Source organism: Paroedura picta, chromosome 4 (genome assembly GCF_049243985.1).
Source record: "Paroedura picta isolate Pp20150507F chromosome 4, Ppicta_v3.0, whole genome shotgun sequence".
Classification (NCBI taxonomy): Eukaryota; Metazoa; Chordata; class Lepidosauria; order Squamata; family Gekkonidae; genus Paroedura; species Paroedura picta.
Window position 1 is genome coordinate 83,966,136 of NC_135372.1, and position 23,215 is coordinate 83,989,350.

Consider the following 23,215-nt stretch of genomic DNA (forward strand, 5'->3'; position numbering starts at 1 on the left):
AATCCAAAGCTCTTTCACACTCTTTTGCCACTCCTCCAGGGATATTCACTGGACTGTTTTGTATTCACGTCTTCCTGCACTATTTTTCGCACTTGTGTCACATGAGTGGCTCAGACCCAAGATCTTCCCCACAGGGGAAAGGGGGGCTGCCTTTCCCCATAATTGTATTACTCAGGCTTATCATAATATGAAGTATGGGGAAAACAGTACAAATTCAAATGACTGTTATGTATTAAATTTATGTTTAGCTATTGAGTTGATTGATCTCTCAACATTTCCTGTAGACAGGCCACCTTCTATTTCTTTTGGAAGCTTCCAGTAGTTATGATTCCAGTAATCCCCTTTGTTGGGGACTATGCCTTGGCTGTTGTACAAAGTGCACAGCATTTAAGAGGGCCCATGTGAAGCTACTATATTGTTTACCCCCAGCTTTTTGGATGTGTGGTTAGTTTTCCCTGATACTCTAATCAGAGATCTGTGCTAATTCACCTGTCCCACAATGAGGCTTTCCAATCCCTGTTCTTTGTGCTTCATTTTCTTACAGGGGCCTCTGTCATTGAGAACCTCATATATCCCTTGCCAAGACAATGTGTTTTTTTATGTACCCCTCCCACCAGCTATATTGCAAGCTGCACAAGGCCCAATTATTGCACATCATATCCAGCACACCATTTTTCCTTGCATGATCACTTATTCTCACTCCTACTAACAACTCAGTGCTCTTCACATACCTATCCTTGTGGGTTGGTAAAGGCTGCTATACTGTATTCTGAATGCTCTTCAGTGCCACTTCATATATCATGGCTTTCTTTGAAAGAATGCTGTTTTCTTTCTTTGCCATGTTCCAGCATGTATTTCAATTTGAACATCTGTATAGAGCTCACTGCTCGCTGCTCTGTTATAAGATGGTTGTGGTTGACAGTCAATTTTCAGTTGACAGTCTCTTTCTTTGAGAGATTCACACCTGCTTCCTTCACTCAGTAAACTTGATAATGGGGCTGCACAGAAGCCACAAAGATGAAAACAAGGTTGTACTTATCTGTAACTGTTGTTCTGTGCAGACACAAATCCTTCCCTCCTACCCTGCTGTGAACTCTCTGGAACCTTAATTTCTTGGGATCTCTGGTGACATGTAGAGAACTGAGGACATAGCACCCCTCCTTCTGGTCATGTGATTGTTAGAGTGGGACAACACCAGAAGGAGGAGGTGTGCTCCTAGTCCATTAGAAACCTTGGAAATCTTTTATGTGGCAGGGGTGCAACTGCGCAGTCCCCATGTGTGTCTGCACAGAAAACCATTTGATGAACAATAGTTACAGTTAAATGGAAACTTGTTTTCTTTCTTGCCTAAAAACCCTGTAAAGGAAGGAGAGTGAATTAATGGCTATATTGACATCTGTTAGATAGGCTTGTTGGTCTTGTGCATGATCAGCTACTTAGACCTTATAATGAATTCATTTGCCAGTTAAGTAGCTAAGGTGATTCAAAATAAGTTTGTGCTGTATTTCATTATAAAAGATTAATTATATATTGCTCCAAAGTCAACTATAGATAACAGAGAGGCAGGTTTCCTGAGCTATTAATTGGATACTGCTCAGGTGCCCTACTGTTGGAAGTTAGGTTCAATCTATATGCCACTTCTAGCACAAGTTAAGTTGGAGTTCCCCAAACCTGAATCTGATCTTTGCACATCCAAACATGACATCAGGGAACTGTTTTATCTCAGAACAATGATACAGAGAAGAAGGAGAGTTCAGCCTTCCATTCCATACATTTTTTCTATGCTGAAATGACATCATCATCATTATTGTTATTATTTAATTTATTCCCCACCATTCCCAAAACTGGCTCATGGTGGGCTACAGATGTCCAATAAAAAATCTCATCAAAAACCCCGTTAAAACAGACAACAAATTACAGTTAAACAGACAACATGGCAGAATACCTCCAACTACCCAACTCTCAGTCATACCTACCTCTGGAGGGAAGGAAAGAGGATCAAGATAACATTGGTTGCTGCTTGACACCAGGGGCGGCCATCGATCTTCCTCACTGCCCCCAGCCTCAACCATAGACCTGGTGAAAGGGCTCTGTTTTGCAGGCCCTGCGGAACACTGAAAGCTTCCGCAGGGCCCACAGCTCACCCGGGAGCTCATTCCACCAGGTTTGTATTTGTTGTGTTCCAGGGTGCCTCTGTAGCATTCAGTGCTTACACCAGATGAAATGTCTAGTTCAGGTCTAAGGTGATAATTGGGAGAGGGCCTTCTCAGAGATTATACCCAGGTTGTAGAACTGCCTCCAGAAGAGATGTTTGCCTGGCAGGGAGTTAAAACAGTTTCATTTAGTTAAGGGAATATAAGTCATTTTAGGTTACTGCTTTGCTTCTGTTTCATTCTACTCTGTATGATGATTTATTTAATTTTATTATTACTATGATCAAATTGATTTTAAGATATATTTGTTAGCTGCCAAGTTGGTGTAAATATATTAAATGGATAAAATAAAATGTTTACACTTATTGAAGGCCTGCTGCTTTGCATGCATAAGCATGGTTAAGAAGAAGCCACTTGTTATGTTTCTAATCACTGACATTAGTAGGAGTTACACTTCTTTGAACATGCACATGTTGGATAGTTTGAGTAGAAGTTAATTTTAAAGAAATGTTGCAGTTCTCTTAGGTACTTACTTAGCTGCAAAAAAAGTTGGTTTAATGCTAGAAGATTGAAGTGATTATAGGCCTTTGGAAGGATGTGTGATTTATTAAAACTGCCATTATTGATTTAGATGAGTGTAGAATGAATAGTGCCTGTTTTTAAAACCCATACCCTCCCATGCACACATGATGTTATGAATGACTAGAGAAGTGAATTCTGATCTTTTTAATGTTAGCTTATATCTACTTTCTCTTAAGTGATCTGCTGTCAATTGTATGTAAGGTAAAACTGTGATCTAGAAATTGAAAAAGGTATAAGGTTGCTGCCAATGTGAGTTGTGATAAAAGGGCTAGATATTGTGCAGTGCTCTGTGTGTGTTTGTTTGTTTAGAAAAGTGTTCTGAGGGCCAGACAACCAACTGAATCTTTTGCTCTGGCTTAAAAATATTATGGTCTTTGTTGGCCTTTTAAGTATTATGTATTATGGTTACTACTATCATTAAAGCCCGTTGCAGGGTTAAATGCAATGGGCGCTAGCATGGGGGGAGGGGGAGTGCAGGCGGGAATTCCCAGTTCCCCCCACTATCCTGGGAAGCCCTCCCGCCAGCACTCCCAACTGGGGCGAAAAGGTCTGCTGTGGCTCCTGCAAACCTCAGCAGATTTTCGGAGTTGGTTGGGGGGGAGGGATGGAGTGCGCTTCAGCGTTCTGGCCCAGGAAATGTTGACGGGGCTCAGAGAGGCAGTGGAAGGCCTTTCGGGGGTGGGTAGAGTTGTGGTGGGAATTTCCCCTGGCACCACCCGCCACCACTCCTTCCTGCCCTGAGAAGTCCTGACATGGCTCGTCCAAGCCTCAACGGGTCTTTTGGGGGCCGGGCGGAGTGGCAGCGGGATGTCCCCCCCGGCAGCCCTCCTACCAGCCACCCACCCTGAGAAGCAGTGCTGCAGTTCATCTGAGCCTCAGTGGGTGTTTTTGGAGCTGGGTGGAGTGGCAGTGGGAACCTCCACCCTGGCAACCCTCCCTCCCCCACTCCCTCTGGGCCCGAAAAGCCTCACATATTTATTTTGGAAATAAGAGTTTAGGCCTTGGTATATGCTTGTATAGTCTTTTGTCTTTTTGTGTTACTGCCGCATCATGAACCTGTGGAAGGTTCTGGAATTTCTTCAAAGGCAGCTACACCTACAGTGGTTTACATTAGTCCATTATGCACATTACTATGGCACATAATTGTAGCTAGGTACAACTTTTCTATTAACAGCTGCAGTTGATAAATTAGCTTAATCTGGTAAAAAGCACTCCTAGCCACCTCCATTACCTGAGAATCAAGATTCAGCAAGAACCCAGAATTCTTTCAGGAGCAGCATAACTCTCTCCAGAACATATTGAACATCTGAGTTTACCATCCCATGGAGTTAGATGAAAGGAAGAAATAGCATTGAATGTCATCCGGATATTGTTGACAATTTATTCCATATCTTCAGATAATTTCACCCTGGCATTTTGTATAAATCTTTTGTGAAGGAGCTAAGCCCCAAGGCCAACAGTCAAAAGGAATAGAAAAGAAGATTCTAGTACCAGGGTAATATTACATGATCAAAATATTGTAACTGACCAATGTAAAGAGAAAATCCCAGAGACACATGTGACCTGCAGCAGCTCTTCTTCATTTAAGAAATAAATAAACAAACAAACAAATAAAATTTGTCTTGTGAAGGATACTCCTTTAGCTGTAAAGGTAAAGGTATCCCCTGTGCAAGCACCGAGTCATGTCTGACCCTTGGGGTGACGCCCTTTAGCGTTTTCATGGCAGACTCAATACGGGGTGGTTTGCCAGTGCCTTCCCCAGTCATGACCGTTTACCCCCCAGCAAGCTGGGTACTCATTTTACCGACCTCGGAAGGATGGAAGGCTGAGTCAACCTTGAGCCGACTGCTGGGATTGAACTCCCAGCCTCATGGGCAAAGCTTTCAGACGGCTGCCTTACCACTCTGTGCCACAAGAGGCTCTTCCTTTAGCTGTGCTATCACAAATTTTAAAGACATTTTAGATTGCAGTGGATATACGAGAGACATTCTGCAAGCTGAAAACCTTCTACTCATAGAAATGATCTGCAATATCTACCCCATATAAGGATTATCTCTGTCCTCTAAATTTGAGACACTCCTCTTCTTGTTCATTTTACTGCTATAAACTTTTTCAGCTTTTTTCCTATTGTCACCAGGTTTTTGTCAATTTTGCCGAGGTATTCCTGCTTCCTATTGTGCACAGAATTGATATTGAAGACTTCCTGATTTGTTGTGATTTTGGAACTGGAGGCCTTTAACAAACTGGCTTTTTTGTTGCCTACAATTCAGATTTCCAAACTACATTTCATATTTCTGCTTTCCAACAATCTTTTAATTCAAGAAGTCCGAAGTTCTTGATTCTGCATGTGAGGAATGGGGGAAAGGTTGGGGAATGTGTGAGAGCCTGAGGGTAAACTAGGCTCATTCTCATTATTAAAAACTCATTGTGAATGGTTTTGTTATTCTGTTGATGTGCATTGGTATTTAGGGTTATTTTACTTCCCCAGATATTTGTGAGCATCCTCTAGGTATAAGTGCTCACTTGAATGGTAGATCCTCTTAGCTTGATCAGTGTACTCATAACATTACACTTACTAAATGTCCAGTACGCTTGGAGCCAGAAACACTGTTCATAGCAGAAGTACAGACCCTATGAAAAGGAGCCCAATTATCTTGTGCTTAAACCTCACATGTGAACAACACAGGCTCCAGGACAGATCCTTGGAGTACTCCACTTGTCACTCTTTTCCAAGAAGATGCTGAACCATTAACAAGTACCCTCTGGGTACGATTTGTCAACCAGTTATTGATCCATCTGGCAGAATTAGGATCAATACCGCATTTGATCAACTTGTCAACAAGAATATCACATGGAACCTTATCAAAAGCTTTACTGAAATCCAGATAAACTATGTCCACAGCATTCCCCTGATCCAGCAAGATAGTCACTTTCTCAAAGAAAGAGATAAGGTTGGTCTGACATGACTTGTTCTTGCGAAACCCGTGCTGAGTTTTAGAAATCACAGCTCTCAGTTCCAGCTGCTCAAGGACCGAGTGTTTGATTATTTGTTCCAAAATTTTGCTAGCTATAGATGTCAAGCTGACGGGTCAATAATTACCCGGATCCTCCTTTTTCCCTTTCTTGAAGATGGGGACAACATTTGCCCACCTCCAATCGTCTGGCACATCACCCGTTCTCCAAGAATTGTCAAAAATAATGGATAGAGGTTCAGAGATGACTTCTGCAAGTTCTTTTAGTACTCTTGGATGCAGTTCATCTGGCCTAGAAGATTTTCATTTAAAGAAACGAGGTGTTTGTGGACTGCCCCAGCAGTGATCCTAGGCTAGAATTCCTGTCCCCCATGTTGTGTTACATTTTTGCCACATTGATCACTATTTCCCTCACAAGAGAAGACTGAGGAGAAATAGGAGTTAAGCAGTTCAGCCCGCTCTTCATTATATGCTATAATTTCACTTTCTTGTCCTCGCAGTGGTCCTATGGTGTCCCTATTCTTTTTCTTGCTTGAAATATAACTAAAGAAGCATTTTTTTTATGTTTAGCATTTCTTGCTGGCCCTGGTTTACATTGATTATAATGGTCTGGCTAAAGTCTTAATCCATAGGCATATCACTGTGTTATTCACAAAGTTATAAGGATCGCCCTCCCCACCGCCGCCCGTCCGCAGCCTTAAAAAGGTTGCGGACCACTGCTCTAGAGTTTGCTCAGAGTACTGAAATACTAAATGTCATTGAAGTCAATAGGATTGGCTCTCCTGTCTAGGTGAGGCTCAGTGGTAAAGCCATCCTCTGGACATGCTCCAGTTTGTCTACATCCTTCTTCAACTGGGGTGCCCAAAACTGGACACAATATTCCAAGTGAGGCCAAACCAGAGCAGAGTAAAGGGGTGCCATCACCTGTGAACTGGACATGATACTATGTTTGATACAGCCCAAAATCCCATTTGCCTTTTTAGCCACCGAGTCACACTGTTGACTCATGTTCAATGTATGGTCTACTAAGATTCCTAGATCCTTTTCGCACATGCTACTGCCAAGACAAGTTTCTCCCATCTTATATTGGCGTATTTGGTTTTTCCTACCTAAATGCAGAACTTTACATTTGTCCCTATTGAACTTCATTTTATTCAGTTTAGCCCACTTCTCGAGCCTACCAAGATCATCCTGTATTCTGATTCTGTCTTCGGTTGTGTTTGTTACCCGTCCCAGTTTAGTATTGTCCGCAAATTTAATAAGTATCCCCTGTAATCCCTCATCCAAATAATTTATAAATATGTTGAACAACACAGGCCCCAGGACAGATCCCTGGAGAACTCAGGCAGAACTGAACGGAGACTCCAGAAAAAAAAAACAATTTATATACAATCATGAACAATGGATCTTCACACCATTGGTCAGTTTCGGTTTAATTTCTGTGAAAGAACACTTGCATAATTTTATTGTTGGGGGTCTCCACAAAAAAGAGTCATGGCATTAGGAAGGTTGAGAACCACTGCTCTATAGTATGCTGAGTCATGGGAAAGGCTCCAGTCTTTGGCTTCTGCCAGGCTGTATTTCTGCTGCTCTGAGATGGCTCACTTTGGTGGCTTTTCCATGGTAAGTGGGGCATCAGCTGGGACAGAGCAGGGTGCCCTGGACACACTCAGTTATTTTACATAATAATACAGAACAGATTATTGCAGCAGAATAACTGGCCAGTGGAAATCAAGAAGCCAAACTAAATGATCAGTGGCTAACTGCAGAAAATGTTTGTTCCATTGTTGAAACTCTGTAAAGATGAAGCCATGCTTATAACTGAGAAGTCCTATGTCTGGGGTTCATGCTATATGTTATTCTAAAACTCTCCTTTTTAATTGTTTTGCAGTTTGCACTATGTATAGTATAATTCTATGACTTGTTTCATTGATTGATACACTTATGTGTTCTTTTTTGAACTATGTAGGTCCTGCCATAGAACTTGAAAAAGTTAATCCGGAATCTATTGATCCTGAGCCTGAAGTACAGAAGACATTCAGTGAGGAAGCAAATACATCAACATATTATCCTGCCGCTGTTCCAGTAATGGACAAATATATTCTGGAGAACGGAAAGGTATTTTTGGAAGTTATTTTGTTTTCAAATCATTATTATGCCATTCTCATGATGATAAGTGACTATGATCAGATAGCATTTTCCCGAATTGGTGTTATTTTGGGGGCTTTCCCAATATAGCTGTTCACTGGGGAACACCAACAGATCTTATCTATGATGAAAATAATAACTATGGAAGATTTTGAATGCCATACCCTTAGGGAATTCTGGAGATAGCGTGGAAAACCTACTTCTGTCTTTCAGGTAGACATAAGTTTAAGACCTTGATTTAGATCCAGACTAAATTGTCCAATGGTAGAATAAAATTTTCCTTTCCTGCCCTAGCCTCTGGGGTATCTCTGGGGAGTAGAGACCCTGAAGTATGTCATGAGGATGATCTTCAGTAGGAAAGCTGAATCAGAGAAAATTGCCTATTTATTCTGGTTATGACTATATATTTCTGATTTCATCATCTGAATACCTATATTCTATTATCAACTTGCTTGACCATATAGTTAATTCAATGGTTGAAACACACCATTCTAAACTGAAATATTATAGAAATATATTTGGAGCTTTTTTGTAGGAATAATAGCTGGTATATCACAATAAAATCAGAGTCCAGTAGCACCTTTAAGACCAACAAAGATTTATTCAGGGCGTGAGCTTTCAAGTGCAAGCACTCTTCGTCACTTTTCATTGAGTGCTTGTACTCGAAAGTTCATGCCCTGAATAAGTCTTTGTTGGTCTTAAAGGCACAACAGGACTCTGATTTTATTGTGCTACTTCAGACCAAAACGGCTACCCATTTGAATCTATCCAGCTGGTATATCAGTCTGCGAGTGGCAAAGTAATAACTTAATTAACTGTCAGGCTGACTTCTGGATGCACTGTGCTAATTGTGAACTGACTGCTATTTGTTTTCAGGTTCATCTTGGCAGTGGCATCTGGGTAGATGGGGAGAAATGGCACCAGCTGCAAGTAACGCAAGGAGATTCAAAGTATACAAAAAACTTAGCGGTTATGATCTGGGGAACAGATGTTCTCAAGAATAGAAGCGTCACAGGAGTTGCAACCAAAAAAAAGAAAGACGCTATTCCTAAACCACCTCTGTCACCTCACAAATTAAGCATTGTCAGAGGTAGGTTATTTGGAGAATGTAATGTTATTATCCTTCTCTTCCCAGGGCTGCTGAAAGCAACATATCACTTGGTTCTTTGATGCTAGGATGATCCAGGCCACTGAAATTTTCTGTTCTCTTAGTCCTCTTCTTCAGCAGTCCTGTCTTTTCCTACAAAAAATTCCTCTTATCAACTTAATTAGAACATGCACTGAGATTTTGTCGTGAGTACCTTCTCTTGAAAAAACTGCGGCATCCTAATACCGTTACAACTTCTACATCCTTTCAAAAAGTCTTCTCTTTCTCTAATCTTCAAATTTTCATTTAAAATACTGAAAGACCTGTAATCATTTTAAGAGAAAAGTAGACAACAAAAGATAAATAGAAAAGAATTGCTATACCTAATCTAGCATTTGGACAAGAAGCCTAACTTTGAAGAGTACTGTACCTGGAGAATTTTAAGTATAGTCAATATTAATTGAAATTGTGATGTAAGGTCATAAAAATATTTAATAGAATTGGAGTGCATTTGATTGTCTCTGGATTACATATAATGGCATATGTTCAGCTGTACCTTAAATATATCATGTTGTGTGCAGGGATATGAAGCACCCACATATGTTGTGTTTCGATTTTTTAGTGGCAGATTATCTAGTCTCATCTGTATTATGCATATGGATATGAACTTCAGCTTGACATAGAGTAAACAAAGAGAAACTAAATGTATTGCTAAGCAGATTTTGAGTCCTGTAGCACCTTTAAGACCAACAAAGTTTTATTCAAAGTATGAGATTTTGTGTGCACGCACACTTCTTCAGATACAATGTCCATTGTACATTATATCTGAGGAAGTGTGCATAAAAGTTCATACCTTGAATAAAACTTTTTTTGGTCTCAAAGGTGCTACTGGAGCCAAAATTGCTCTGCTGCTTCAGACCAATACAGCTACCCACTTAAATCTAAATATCTTGCTCTACTCATCAACATAAATCGCTTCCTTTAGATACTAGCAGCTGCATGGAAGCAGCCAGCAATTTCTGCTACTGTATTAATTGGCTTGCAGTCAGGAAAAGGGAAAAAACTGATTTGAGACTTCCTAAGAGTTACTGGGGAAAAGGTGCCTAAATAAATCCCCAGAGATAAAACAGACTATTTCCTCTCCCTGTTATTGGTTGGTTATGAATAACATCACTTTCAGTTACTCATGTATTATGACTTTGGACCTTTTAGAAATGAGTCATACTAGAAGAGTTCTTATTTAGAATTGAGCTTTGAGTCTTCAGTGCCTATCAGTAGCTGATACTGCCAGCTGAGCAGCCAGTGAAGTCTTCAAGTTGGAAAGAGTCATACAGGCCATCTAGCCCAACCCCCTGCTGAAAGCAGGATCAGACATGATAAATATCTGTCCAGTCACTGCAGTAAGGGAGAGCTCACTACCTCCTTAGGCAGCCAATTCCACTGCTGAACTATGACTGTGAAAAAATACATTCCTGAAATCTAGCTGGTACAGGTAGTTTAAACCCATTACTGTGGGTCCTATCCTCTGCTGCCAACAGGGACTGTTTCCTACCCTCCTCCAAGTTGACAGCCTTTCAGATATTTAAAGAGAGTAATTGTGTCCCCTCTCAATGTCATCTTCTCCCAGCCAAACATTCCCGCCTCTTTGCCTTTCCTTATAGAGTTTGGTCCCCAGTTCTCAGATCAGACTCTCTTCTGCACCCTCTCACTTCTGTCATCATCCTTTTTGAATTGAGGCCTTCAGAACTGCACACAGTACTCCAGTTGTGGAACTATAACATCTTGCAGTTTTGATGTAATGCCTCTGTTGATACAGACCAACACTGCATTTGCCTTCTTTACTGCCGCATCACACTGTTTACTATTTAGCTTAGAGTCAACAAGTACCCCAAGATCTCATTCACACACACTGCTACCCAAAGGTGTACCTCCCATCCATTATGCATGCTTCTCAGTTTTGTAATGTAGAATTCTGCACTTATCCTTATTAAATTTCATCTCGGTCTCATTTGCCCACTTTTCCAGCATGTTCAGATCTTGTTGAACCCTATCCCCATTTTCAGGGGTGTTTACTACTCCTCTCAATTTGATGACATCTGCACATTTAATGAATAGTCCATCCACATCCAGATTATTGATAAAATAATAATTATTATTGTAAACTGAGTTATCTGTATCATTTCTGTTTCCTGTAAACCACCCTGAGCCTTCGGGGAGGGTGGTATACAAATATAATAAATATGTTGAAAAATACTGGACCCACTATCAAACCCTATGGCATGCCACTGCTCACCTCCTTAAACAGTTCCCTATCCACCTAACTGAACAAAAATCCAGTCTGCAGTCCTCCGGGTTACCTCCAGAAAATCATGGCTAGTTGTGCTTGTCTAGCTGCTATTTGCACACCACTTCCATAGGGAACCGAACTATTCTTACTGTAAAAAACATTGTAGTGAAGCATTTTTTCGTATTATATCTTGGGTGCTGAAACTATATTATAAAATATTCCTAAAGTTGTGATCCTGTTGAACTCAGCTGGACAGCCTCATAGCATCATGCTAGAGAATATTTGTAAGACGTTGGTATGTACCTGATCCATATGCACATTAAGGTTTATTAGGATGTGTTTCTTCTAGCAGTCTACATGCAATACCAAAAAGTGAGATTTCATTTGGTAGTCATAGAAATAAAATGGTAAATTCAGTGTGCGCTTGCTTTCCCTTAATGCTTTCTTGTCCTCGATCTGGAAATTACAGTTTGTACAGAATGCGCCGGCTTGGGTCCTTAATGAGTCATCTTGGCGGGCCCATGTTCAGCCGCTGCTGAAACAACTGCACTGGTTACCTGTCTGCTTCCAGATCACGTTCAAGGTCTTGGTTATGACCCTTAAGGCTATACGTGGCTTGGGTCCAGCCTACCTACGGGACCATTTGCCTCCTTATGCCCCCCTTTACTATGCAGGTATGAATCTGCTAAGGGTCCCGGGACCCTGGGAGGCACACCTAGCCTTGACCAGGGCCAGGACCAGGGCCTTTTCAGTCCTGGCCCCTACCTGATAGAACAAACTCCCTGAAGAGCAGCAGGCCCAAACTGACCTCCTGAGGTTCTGGAGGGCCTGCAAAATGGAGCTCTTCCACCAGGCATTTGGTTGAGGTGGGGCTGAACTCCAGGGGTTTAAGAACAGACTCCCCTTCCCTCCAGGTTTAGGATTAAGTAGTAATCTGTTCGGCCGTTAAAATCTTCCGTCTACCATCCTCGGCCACATGTATCATCTGTTGCCAACTACTAGAAGTGTTGGGGGGGGGGGATTCTATAAATGTGTACCGCCATTATATCATTATTATTGTTATAAATATTGTTAGTCTTTTAGGGGAACTTTTAAATAAGAATGTTTTTATTATTGAGATATTGTTTTTATGATACGTTTGTGAACCACCGCAAGCCAGCAAATTCTGAGAGCAGCGGTATAGATAGTCAGTGAGTGAGCGGGTGAGCGAACAAACAAACAAACAAACAAACAAACAAACGTGAGAGCATAGAAAGAGCCCTGCTAGATCAGATTAATGGTCTATCTAGTTCCTGTTCCCGTTAGTATCCAGCCAGACACCACTTAAGACCCACAATCAGTGGTACAGAGGTCAAACAGGCCTTCAGGTTCTGCATTTAGGCTGCCCTCAACCAGTCCAGTGCCCTGTACAGCAAACTGCTTACCAGCTCGCCAAATTAAAACCTGCTCTTAACCACTACAGCAAGCTGACTCCTAAAGACGTTTGTGCCAAGGGCTGATGTTCAATAGATTCCGACTAGAGAGTTGCTCTGCTATGTATGAAACCCTGACCCAGAATCAGAACATGTACGAATGATCTAGCACTGGGTTCCCCAGTGCACTATGGGCGAGAGGTGACCCCATTACAGAAAAGGTCACATTGGTAAAGGATGCTTGGATAGGGAAACAAGGTACAGTTGTTTATACAGATATCTTAGAAACCTATGATTTAAAGTGGTATAGTCATAGAGAGCTTGATGCTCATTTTCCTCTATAACCCTTTTAATTTACTTAAATTAGTGTTGTTTCCATTTAGAATGTTAAACCCTTAGCTATTGGTTGTCAAATACTTCCAAATGCTTGTAATCCTTTTATTTAATAGCTACTCTGCCATCAGTTTGGTTCCTTTTTGATCATGTGGAGCCTGTCTCTTTTGCATAGGCTTAGCTTTTTCCAAAATGTTCCCCAGTGCTTTACAAATCTAAATCCTGCCCCCCAGCAATAAGATCTCATCTGCTTGTTCATAGCCCTAATCTCTTATCTATCGTTTTCTGCACATGGAATAGTAACTTTTCAGAAAATGCTGACTTGGTTCCAGATTTTAACTTCATGCCTAACACCTTATGTTTCACTTCTAAGAACACACAGCTGCATTTTCTCAGTCAGTGCCAAACTGAAGTGCTATTACTGACTGTTCCCCCATACAACCAGGCAGACTATCTAGGCCAGGGGTAGTCAAACTGCGGCAGGGCTCATGGGTAGTCAACGCTGGCAGGGGCTCATGGGAATTGTAGTCCATGTACATCTGGACGGCTGCAATTTGACTACCCCTGGTCTAGGCTGTATCCCTGACTGGCTGTATATATCTACTGCCTGCACCAGCCAGGCAGTACACAATATAGCTAAAATACCCATTACAAATCAGTGTCTCTACAGACCTTATTTATTAGTTTACACGCTATTTAGAGTTTGCCTTCCCCCAACAGCAGTTTGTGGAGACCTTATTAGTTCATCATCTGAAGGAGTCTTCAACCTGACTTCTACCTATCTCAGGATCTTTCTTCATGGGAACAAGACATCTATAACAGGTTCCTAAATGTCTCATCCACATACTTCTGTATCTCTCTCAGCTTCTCTAGGTCAACAGTCTTGGTCTCAAGACAACAGACCTGCTCCCTGAAAGCCAGGAGCTCATTGCAGATTCTGCCCAAAGGTGACAGTCTGTATGATACATTAGATAGTCCCCACCTGCTTCTGCTGGCTTTCTCTGTCCTTAAGGCTTTTAATGTCCTTAAAAGTTTTTAAATCCAAAAGCTTAAGGTATTAATACAAACGGAATTTATTGTAATGTTTAGTAAAAGGAAGAAACTTTAGCTTCCTGGCTATCTCACCTTGTTGCTACATGCGCACAGTGTGCTCAGCTTGCCTTCCTCATTTTATTTAGTTTGCTTTCACTACTATTAGCTTGTAGATCTTCATGTAGATGTCTAAAAACTATTGCTTAGTTGGGAACTGTAGATGCAAACAACCTATACTGCTTTTTTAAAATATGTATTTAGATTGTAATATATGATGCTTTGGTATTGATGGAGAAAGGATATATTTTGTCTTGATAACAATTTGTCCATTTTTTTAATTCAGAGTAGCATTTGAATATTTATTTTCTTCTCTTTCCTTATTTTTTGTTGTTGTATCTTTAATGCATGTTGGCATCTACTAGAGTTGGACAAAAAGGAGCTGACGAACCGTAGTTTGCTACAAATTTTGGCATTTTCATAGTTTGTGAAACAGAGTTCATAAACTGAAGAACTGGGTTGAACTACCAGTTTGTGACAGTTAATGAGGAGCCCTGCTTTCTTCATGAGAAACAGCTGAGCAGTTGGGAGCTCCCCACTGATCAGCAGTTTGGTTTAAATGATTCAGAGCCATTTAAACCCTCCATGGCTTTTGCAAAAAGCAGGGTTTAAATGACTCAGAGCCACTTAAACCACCACAACTTTTTTCTCCATTCATCTAACTGCTGGGACCAGAAAACAGGAGTTTAAACAGCCCTGCATTCTGTTCCCTGCAGAAAGCTGTGGGTAGCAGAAAGTAGGGTTTAAATGGCTTCCAACCACAAATCCTGCTTTTAGCATTCGGTGGCTTTGTATAGGAAGCAGAAAACTACTAAAATGGTGTGGGAGAAAGCCACAGGAAGCTGAAAGGACTTAAATGGAAAGACTGAAGTGTCAGAGGCATGTTCCCCCCCTCCACATTCCTTTCTGTGGCTGACAGAAAGACCCTTCCCAGGGGAGCCCCTCTTTCTGCTGACCATGGATTGCCCGAGAGAGAAGAAAGTTGGAAGACCCCAGGAGATCCTGCCCACATCATCCACAGCCAGGAGAAAGGTGGAAGTGAAATGCCTTCCTGGGAACACTACCCCACCTCCTCCCCTTTAAATGGACTGTACAAGGAAGCCCAGGGGTGACAGCTAAGCTGGTTGGGAAAGACTTCTCTGTGCCAGCCCAGCTGTGTCAGGCATCCTGAGGCAACTAGGTCAATTGAAAGGGGCTGCACTAAGCATCCCTGGGCAGCTGATCTGGTGCCGAAAAGTCGGCACCAGCTCAGCTGCCTGGCAAATGAGCAGTTCCATGACATCTCTCCTTGTGAGTTCAGCTTCCTCAGGGTTCCTGGAGCAGCCCATAGTAAAAGGGCTGTGCAAGCAGGCAGCTGGTCCAGCAAAAAGGTATGAGTGAAGTACATTCCTGTAGGCACTTCACCCCCACCTTTTTGCTAACTGCAGCTACCAGACAGGAAGGGGTTAAATGCCTTCCAGTGGGCATTTCACCACTTCCTTTTTGCTGGGAGTACAAAGCTGTGAGAAGCACTTGACCCCATGTTTAACCTTCTGATTGTGCTCCTTTGCCTGCTTCGAAGCAGCAAGGAGCAAAACCAGTGGGTTTATGTGGCTCAGAGCAGGAGCACTACTCAGCTCTTTCGTTTTAATGTCTCGAAGCCATTTAAATCTCTGCTTTCTGTTAACCTGTGCTTTCACAGGAAGCAGGGTTTTAAATTTGAAATGGTGCACAAACCTACCTGAATGGTTCTATTCAGAACCAGCATATCTGGTTTATTCAGTTCATGATTTGATTTATGGTTCAGTCGCAAACCACGAACCAAACTGCAAAAATGCAGTTTGTGTCCGTTCCTAGTGTTGATCTTTTTAGCTTTGATTATACCCGGAATTTTAGTATTTTTAATGTGTCTAGTACTTTTTACATTTCAGAAAAAGAACTCATAACATCCATAGCTGAATGATTTGTATTCTTATCCTCTGTGCCTAGAAAAACCTTTTTGAAAATGAAGTAAGACTATAATGGTACTAATTTCTCTAGCTGTTTAGTATTCCCTGTTGCATTGTTTATTTTAAGGAAAGTTACCAAAGTATATGTTGTAAACTGTCACTGAAAAATAAGCTTTCATTAAATTTCTGACATGTCAGTATTTCTGGTAGGTGTAATCTACAGTGGACACAGAGTACTTCATTGTCATAATTTTAATGTGGTGCATTAACAATGCTTTAAAACTTGTTAATTAAGTGAATCTCTAAGGTTTTCTATTAAGTAATCCAAATGGCCAGTGATGAGATTTCAGGGTAAAGCAAAGTAAAACTAAAATCATTTAATGGGTTTGGGAGTCATTTATTAGAACAAGAAAAAATAGCCACACTATTGCAGTAGAAATGGCAACATATGTGGAACAGCTTCACTGTATAAAATAAAAAGCTAAGGCCTAGGTGGGCAGAGAGTCCAGTCCAATCTTTAGACCAATTGGAGTGCCTTCCAATTGGTCCAGAGATCAGACTGGCCCTGTTCCCCCGGACTTGAGCCCAACAGGGAGGTGACCAGCCTGCCCCCCCCAGACCAGCCAGGGGCAATCTGGTAACATCACCACCAGTCTGCCCCTGACCACTGCAGGGAGAGGAGGTTGGTAGGGCTGCCGAGAGGGGTGAGAATGGAGGCTTGGACAAGCCATGCCAGCCCTTTTCGCCCCAAGGGTGTCATAACTGTCACGTCCAACTGGACCTTCCCTCACTTTGCCTCAGTACACTGACAGAGCTGGTGAGTGCTCTCCCTCTCCCCTCTCTTCAGGCCTGCTGTGAAGGAGCCTCTGACAGCCACTGACTGATGCCAAATGGCATAAAGGTTTAGCGACCAAAATCTACTTAAATTTGCTGGTCCTAAAGAGATCAAACTGGCATCAACCAGAGGCAGGGCCATTTTTGCTCTGCCCCTTGCCTGGTGGAACTCTCTGCCAAATGAGACAGTTCTGCAGGACAGAGCTGTTCTACCATGCGTATGATTGGGGCGAGATATTTGACATCTGATCTCACTTGCTTCTCTGCCTGTACCTGTCAAACTATGCTCCATTGTCTTAAGGACAATATTGACATTTTTTTGTGTTGCAAATATATTTGTATTTTAGAATTCTTTTAATGTGATATTAAATATATAGTGATCCACCTTAGGGGTTGGACTAGATGGCCTGGATGGCCTCTTCCAACTCTATGATTTTATGAGTCTGATGAGGAAGGATGAAATAAAAGTCTAAATAATAAATAATACTAACATGCTGTTGAAGGGGATAAATCCTTTGTTCATCATTGATATTGTAAACTAAGGATAGTGGTAATGAGAGTAGACAAGCCAAGTGCAAGAAGTTGGGAATTATAGTGTCTTGAATCCTATAATGTTGTTCCTTTCCTTCTCTGTAGTACTTGCCTCCTTCATCCCCAGCACTTATGTATAATTGTTCCTTGGGGGAAAAATCGATCTTGCTCATGTGGAAGTGCTAGTGACAGAGGAAGCAAATTCTTAAGAAAATGCCTCAACAGCAAGGAAGAAACATGGGGGGGGGGGATATAATAGAATCTAAGGATATGAGCCTGCTGCAGTCATCACAAAAACAAAACTGACAGGGCAAGAGCAGGATATTCCTCAGGATAGCCTCATGTCCTGTGAGCAAGTGGAGAGTTTAAATTTGGCTGGGCCAATAAGTCATTCAAAATGGGAGATGGCCACTTGAAGGATTATGACTCAAAAAGCCAGTCAGCAATTTTTGTTCTTTCATTCTCTGTGTTCACTAGGTTTGCATGTAAAAAGTTGATTCTAATGATAGTTTTCTTGGTAGTTTTTTTTTGCAGACACTTCTTTCCTGAATTATTTGTCACTTTTACAATTTCTTCAGTAAATGTCTTCCTATTGCATTTGTTGGTTACCTTGCTCAATTGATGCGTACTCTATATAAAAACTGCTGAGGTATCAATCCTAAATGTCATTTCTCTTCATTCCAGAATGTTTGTATGACCGGATAGCACAAGAAACTGTGGATGAAACTGAAATTGCACAGAGACTCTCCAAAGTGAACAAGTACATTTGTGAAAAAATCATGGATATCAATAAATCTTGTAAAAATGAAGAAAAAAGAGAAGCAAAATATAATTTGCAATAAATTTTTAATAAAGTGTTAGTCTTTTGGTTTGGTGGTAGTCTTGATTTTCATGACATTCACACTTGGGGGGTGACTGACTTTTTGGTGTGGATTGTAGTATAATGTTTAATAGTTCTTAAAATCCATTATGCAATATCATATACATATAATGATACACCAAATTCACTGAATGGTGATGCACCTCGGAATTCCCAAGTTGTGCCAAGGAAAGCAACATGCTAACTGCGGTTCAGCCAGGAGTTTCTAATTTTGCAAGTCACAGACCTGTGTAACCATAGCGTTACCCTATTACCATCATCGACGTTGCTTTCCACCTTTGTTTCTCAAATGATGTACTCTATTCTTAAATTAATTAAACATCGTCATGCTTTTTATATCTGACTTTCTTTAAATATAAACTATTTATTTTCAGTTAGTCGCATTAAAGTCCGAAGGACTGCACAAGATACATAACAGTATGGATTATAGCCGGTATCAGTTTAGACGACTGTTATATGTTTAGATATTTATACGTTTATATATTATTTTTAAAAAGAGCAGCTACTGGAAATGTTGTAATTCCTATTTAACACATATGTTACAGTTATCCCTTAGAGGTCATTCTAGTTTAATAGTATTTTTTTAAGTCATAATGTAGCATAATAGAGGATAATTTTTTAAAATGTCTTTCCTGTGAAAGTCATTTTAAATTAATGCCTTTTACATAAATATCTAAATATTGAGTGTTTTAAGATTTGCTTTCCACCTGTAGCTTCCCCCCATGCTTCCTGCACAGTAATTCATAGAAAGACGTAGCAAGCCAGGCAAGTGTTTTCAGCATGCCATAGAAGTTCTGTGTGGTGAGAAAGGGTTTCTGGCATGTCTGTACCTGGGCCCTGCATATCACTTTATGTTTACTCTGGCAACTGATGGCTGTCACCTTGGGTATGACTTCATAGCTGGTATAGTTTGTTAAATTTTAAAAGTGCAGTTTTGTCCAGGTTAGCCATATTCAAGATCAACTTGAATCATACCTTCTTTTATGTTGAATGTTTTAGACTATCATTCAAACCATATTTCATTTCTACAATACAATAGTATACTATAGAAAACATTTTGATGTTTAAAGATTATACTTACGAAGTATTCTAAGCAGTGATTGTCAGCTTGGTCAGTGTTCATTTATGTTATCCTTAGGCAATAGCCTGAAGATCACATTAGCCATAATTATTAAAAAGATTGAAGCTCATATTAGCCTTGGTTATTAAAAAGACTGAAGTTGAAAGTAGAGTCGTTTAAAAATATATAGTTACTTTTGCATTTTGCATCTAAGACGTACTAAATATATCTTTGGAGATAACTAAGCTAACATGTTGAGGGCAAAAGAAGAAGGGGACGACAGAGAATGAGGTGGCTGGATGGAGTCACTGAAGCAGTAAGTGTGAGCTTAAATAGACTCCAGGGAATGGTTGAGGACAGGAAGGCCTGGAGGATCATTGTCCATGGGGTTGTAATGGGTCAGACATGACTTTGCACCTAACAACAACAAAGCTAACATGTAGCGTGGTCTTGGAGGAATGAATTTTCCTCCAGTTTTTGGTTAACACATCAATATTCTGTCACTTAATTTTGCTCATGAGGTGACTTGCAACTAAAATTAAAGATAAAAGAAAAATTGGGTAAACTTACTTGGACAAATGTCCAACAGCAAAGAACCCACAATAACATCAAAAAATAACTGGGAAGAGTTATTTCAACTGTGATGTCATTTTACTTCAGTACTGGGAGATGATGTACTTAATTCCACACCTCATCTCACACTTTTTCATCATCTAATACAATATGACAGTAATTTTTACCTTGATGACAGTTTTAACCTTGCCACAGTTCTATGAAGTCATTTTTCAGAACAAAATTATTAGTGTGATGTAATGCAAATAAAATAGATAATGTCATCAGGGTATAGCTGGTTTTGATAGATGGTTTAAAAAGTAAGAAGGTTGATTGTTTTGTTATTCAGCTTATATACTACCCCTCTCTGCTGGTGGGCTCAGCATGGTTTACAGCGGTAGGGTAAAATGTTTGATAAACCCCATCATCCTAGCCATCTTCAATCTGGCTTACTGAGTTTGCTGTCAGCAAGGTAACATACCAAGCAAGAATAGAAGAAAGAAGGGGAGAACCTGAGAAGAGAGGAGGGAAGCCCAATCCAGTGGCATCTGAAACGTTCTTCATGCTTTAAGAAACTCCAGAAGTTGCATGATCCTACAGATTATGGTTGAGAAGCATAGCTGTGTACGTACCACCCAGGGACCTTCCCCTCCCCATCTCCTCTAGGCCCATCATTGGCCATTTTGTGAGGGGTGGGTGGATCAACATGACCATATATGGTCACGTAATCCAATACATTTTAAACAAAATTTAAAAATGTAAACGTTAATACTCATATAAATCCAGGAAACCCTTCCAGGGCCATCAAGAAACCCCAGGATTTCATGAAAGACTGAGAAAGCCTGCTTTAGAGTCTACTGAATTATATTGAAGATTCCTTCATCCCTAATGATTAACTGTTAATTAATTTAGCAATTTATAAACATTGTGGAAATTATAATTTCAATTACTTGATGTTATTTGTAAAATCATCAGAAAATTAATTACAGATGCTGTTTTCTGAGATCTAATTAATGTCCCTTTGATAGATGCTTGATTATCCCCCCCCCCATTTTGTAACTTGCTGCTTTGGCTTACCTCCCCACTTTTAGTTTCCAGATGTTTGTTGACTTAAAACACGTGGCTGGTAATAAAGTAATGGCTTATGATTCCACAGTGAGGATGTGCAAGTCACACTATCCTTCCGAAGCATTTCTATTACATTTTACTTCAGTTCTACCTACCAAAATATCCTACCTCATGTTTCACCCCACCTCTGCCTTGTGGAAGTCCCTCTTATCTGTGATGATAGCTAAAATGAACTTCCAAGTTCAAAAGTAACCTCTGAATAAGAAATATTGGAGACATGGATACTGTAGTACATGGTACCATTTTCAATGCATCTAATTTTATGGATAATTTTTCATTCCCTTGTGCATTAATTCCAAAATTTTCAGAGGCAAAGGTTGGGGGATTCAGGTAACTTCCCTACACTCTTTAGCAGAGTTTCTGCAAGACTGATTATGCATGGGCAGAAAAGGCTGGGCCGGCGTCTGCATGGCAACAGGTTTAATCCCTGCTTATGCACAACATTGGTGCCAGGAAGGTGGGATTGCGTTCTCAACTTCCTGCAAAAAAAAACAACCCACCCATCTGGTGGAAACTTTCCATGTGGCTGTGTTTTCCAAGGGGACATATTTTGGCGTTTCAGCTGCTCCGCCGCCAAAATGTGTCCCCATTTTCCTGACCTGCATTAGCTGCCGGTTTTAGATATTTGAGCATAGCCCCAGAATCTATTTCTTGATCATTTAGCAGTTCCTGTACCCTTTGAGAACACAAATGAATGGAATATTCAAGGGCAGATGGTAGGATCAGCTGTATTCCAATCCACCCTGAATTCTTTTTGAAAACCATGCCCTCTCAGAGACGACTGAAGATGGCGCCGTAACAGCTGGGCTTCTGTCCGGCTCTTAAGCCATGCTGAGGGTCAGGAGCAACCGCACCTGGCAGACCTGAGCAGATACGCAAATCTCGCTCGCCGGTCGCCCCAGGAACCAGGAACGGCATCCTGAGGGTCCTACAGATCCGTGGAGAGGGAGGGAGACTAAGCTCTCCGGATCGCCGCAGCATGTGCTCAAGGTCATGATGGCGCCCTTGTCGTAAATAACTTTCTAAGCCTGAAACGACCAGCTGACCCTACATTCTTCCCAGATCATCTTTTACCAGACTGACAGGAGCCGAAGTCTACAACAGTAAAGACTGTGAGTTTTCTGGCTTTTCCTTTTCTTTCCCCACAAGCTCTCCCCCCCCCTCCTCAACCAATTTACAAGTGAATTCTTTTGTCGAGTGAGAGGCTCCCAGCTAATTATACCCACTAACCAAACAAAGAGAGAGCTTAAAGAAAAGAGATACTTTAAAGTTTTGTTGGAGAGAGTTCAGTGGGGGAAGCTGACTTGATACGGAGATCGACAAATTGATAATTTTGGATAGCTCGTGCTCCCGCGAGACCTCACGAGACTTTCTGTTTATAGTTTGTGACCGCCTAGAACTATGGAAAAATGAGCTAAGGCACAGCTTTTCCATTTGTTATGCGAAGGGAACTCAAAGATACTGAAAGCAGTCAATAAGGTGGAAAAGGAAATCCGAAAGACTAAGAAAGAGCTTTTAGACAGAACCGACGGTTTGGAAAAAACAGCTGATGAAAACACAACTCAGCCAACAATACTTCAAACGAGAATTCAATGTCTGGAAGTTAATCAACAGGAGGGGGAGAGCTAGGGACGTAAAAATCAAAAGCACCTTCGAAGAACTTGGGAAAACAGATTTAAGGAAGGAAAGCACCGAAAACCTGGAAGTCTATTTAGAGCAGGACGTGATTTGGATCAACAAAATAAAAAGAGTCTATTCAAAGGCGACAGCACGCAGGAAGCTATCAGGAGATATCTCCGGATTGATAAAGTATACAGAGCCTACTTAAAGGCGACTGCAAGCAAGAATCAAGCAAGAGATTTCCTTGGCCCTGACAGAAGGACAACTAGAAATACTCTATGTAGGAATCATCAGGCGTTACTATGGAAAAAAACACAATTTCATTTTCTGCGACCACCTGAAGGATGTGATGAACAGTGGAGCATTCTCCTGGTTTCCTGTGGGAAAGACAGCAGCAGTAACTTTTAGGTCAGGACCAATATATGAAGGGAACTGACTTTATATTATCTAAGACAATAATAGAATATATTCTTATAATAGATTATACTCTCATATGTATCAACAATTACTCTGCTAAGAAAGATGGTAATAACTTCTAGATCAGGATCAATATGTGATGGGAACTGAATATGTATGCCAATATGTATGCTAAAAGAGGATGGCAAACTATACTTCATAT

The 23,215-nt window shown here is 40.9% G+C and overlaps 1 protein-coding gene across 4 annotated transcripts in view; it reads left to right on the forward strand.

The window, feature by feature from the left end:
* BEND5 (BEN domain containing 5) overlaps positions 1-23,215 on the forward strand; it is a 1,107,701-nt gene that overhangs the window by 621,436 nt on the left and 463,050 nt on the right. For 2 of the 4 annotated variants that reach the window (XM_077333809.1, XM_077333808.1), the window contains 3 exons: positions 7,677-7,825; positions 8,732-8,945; positions 18,041-18,223. The exons of the other annotated variants lie outside the window; for them this stretch is intronic. In XM_077333809.1, coding sequence (XP_077189924.1) covers positions 7,677-7,825; positions 8,732-8,945; positions 18,041-18,198 — 521 coding nt within the window. In that variant the 3' untranslated portion in view covers positions 18,199-18,223. Of the gene's footprint in view, positions 1-7,676; positions 7,826-8,731; positions 8,946-18,040; positions 18,224-23,215 lie in introns of those variants that run through there. 4 annotated transcript variants of the gene reach the window in all.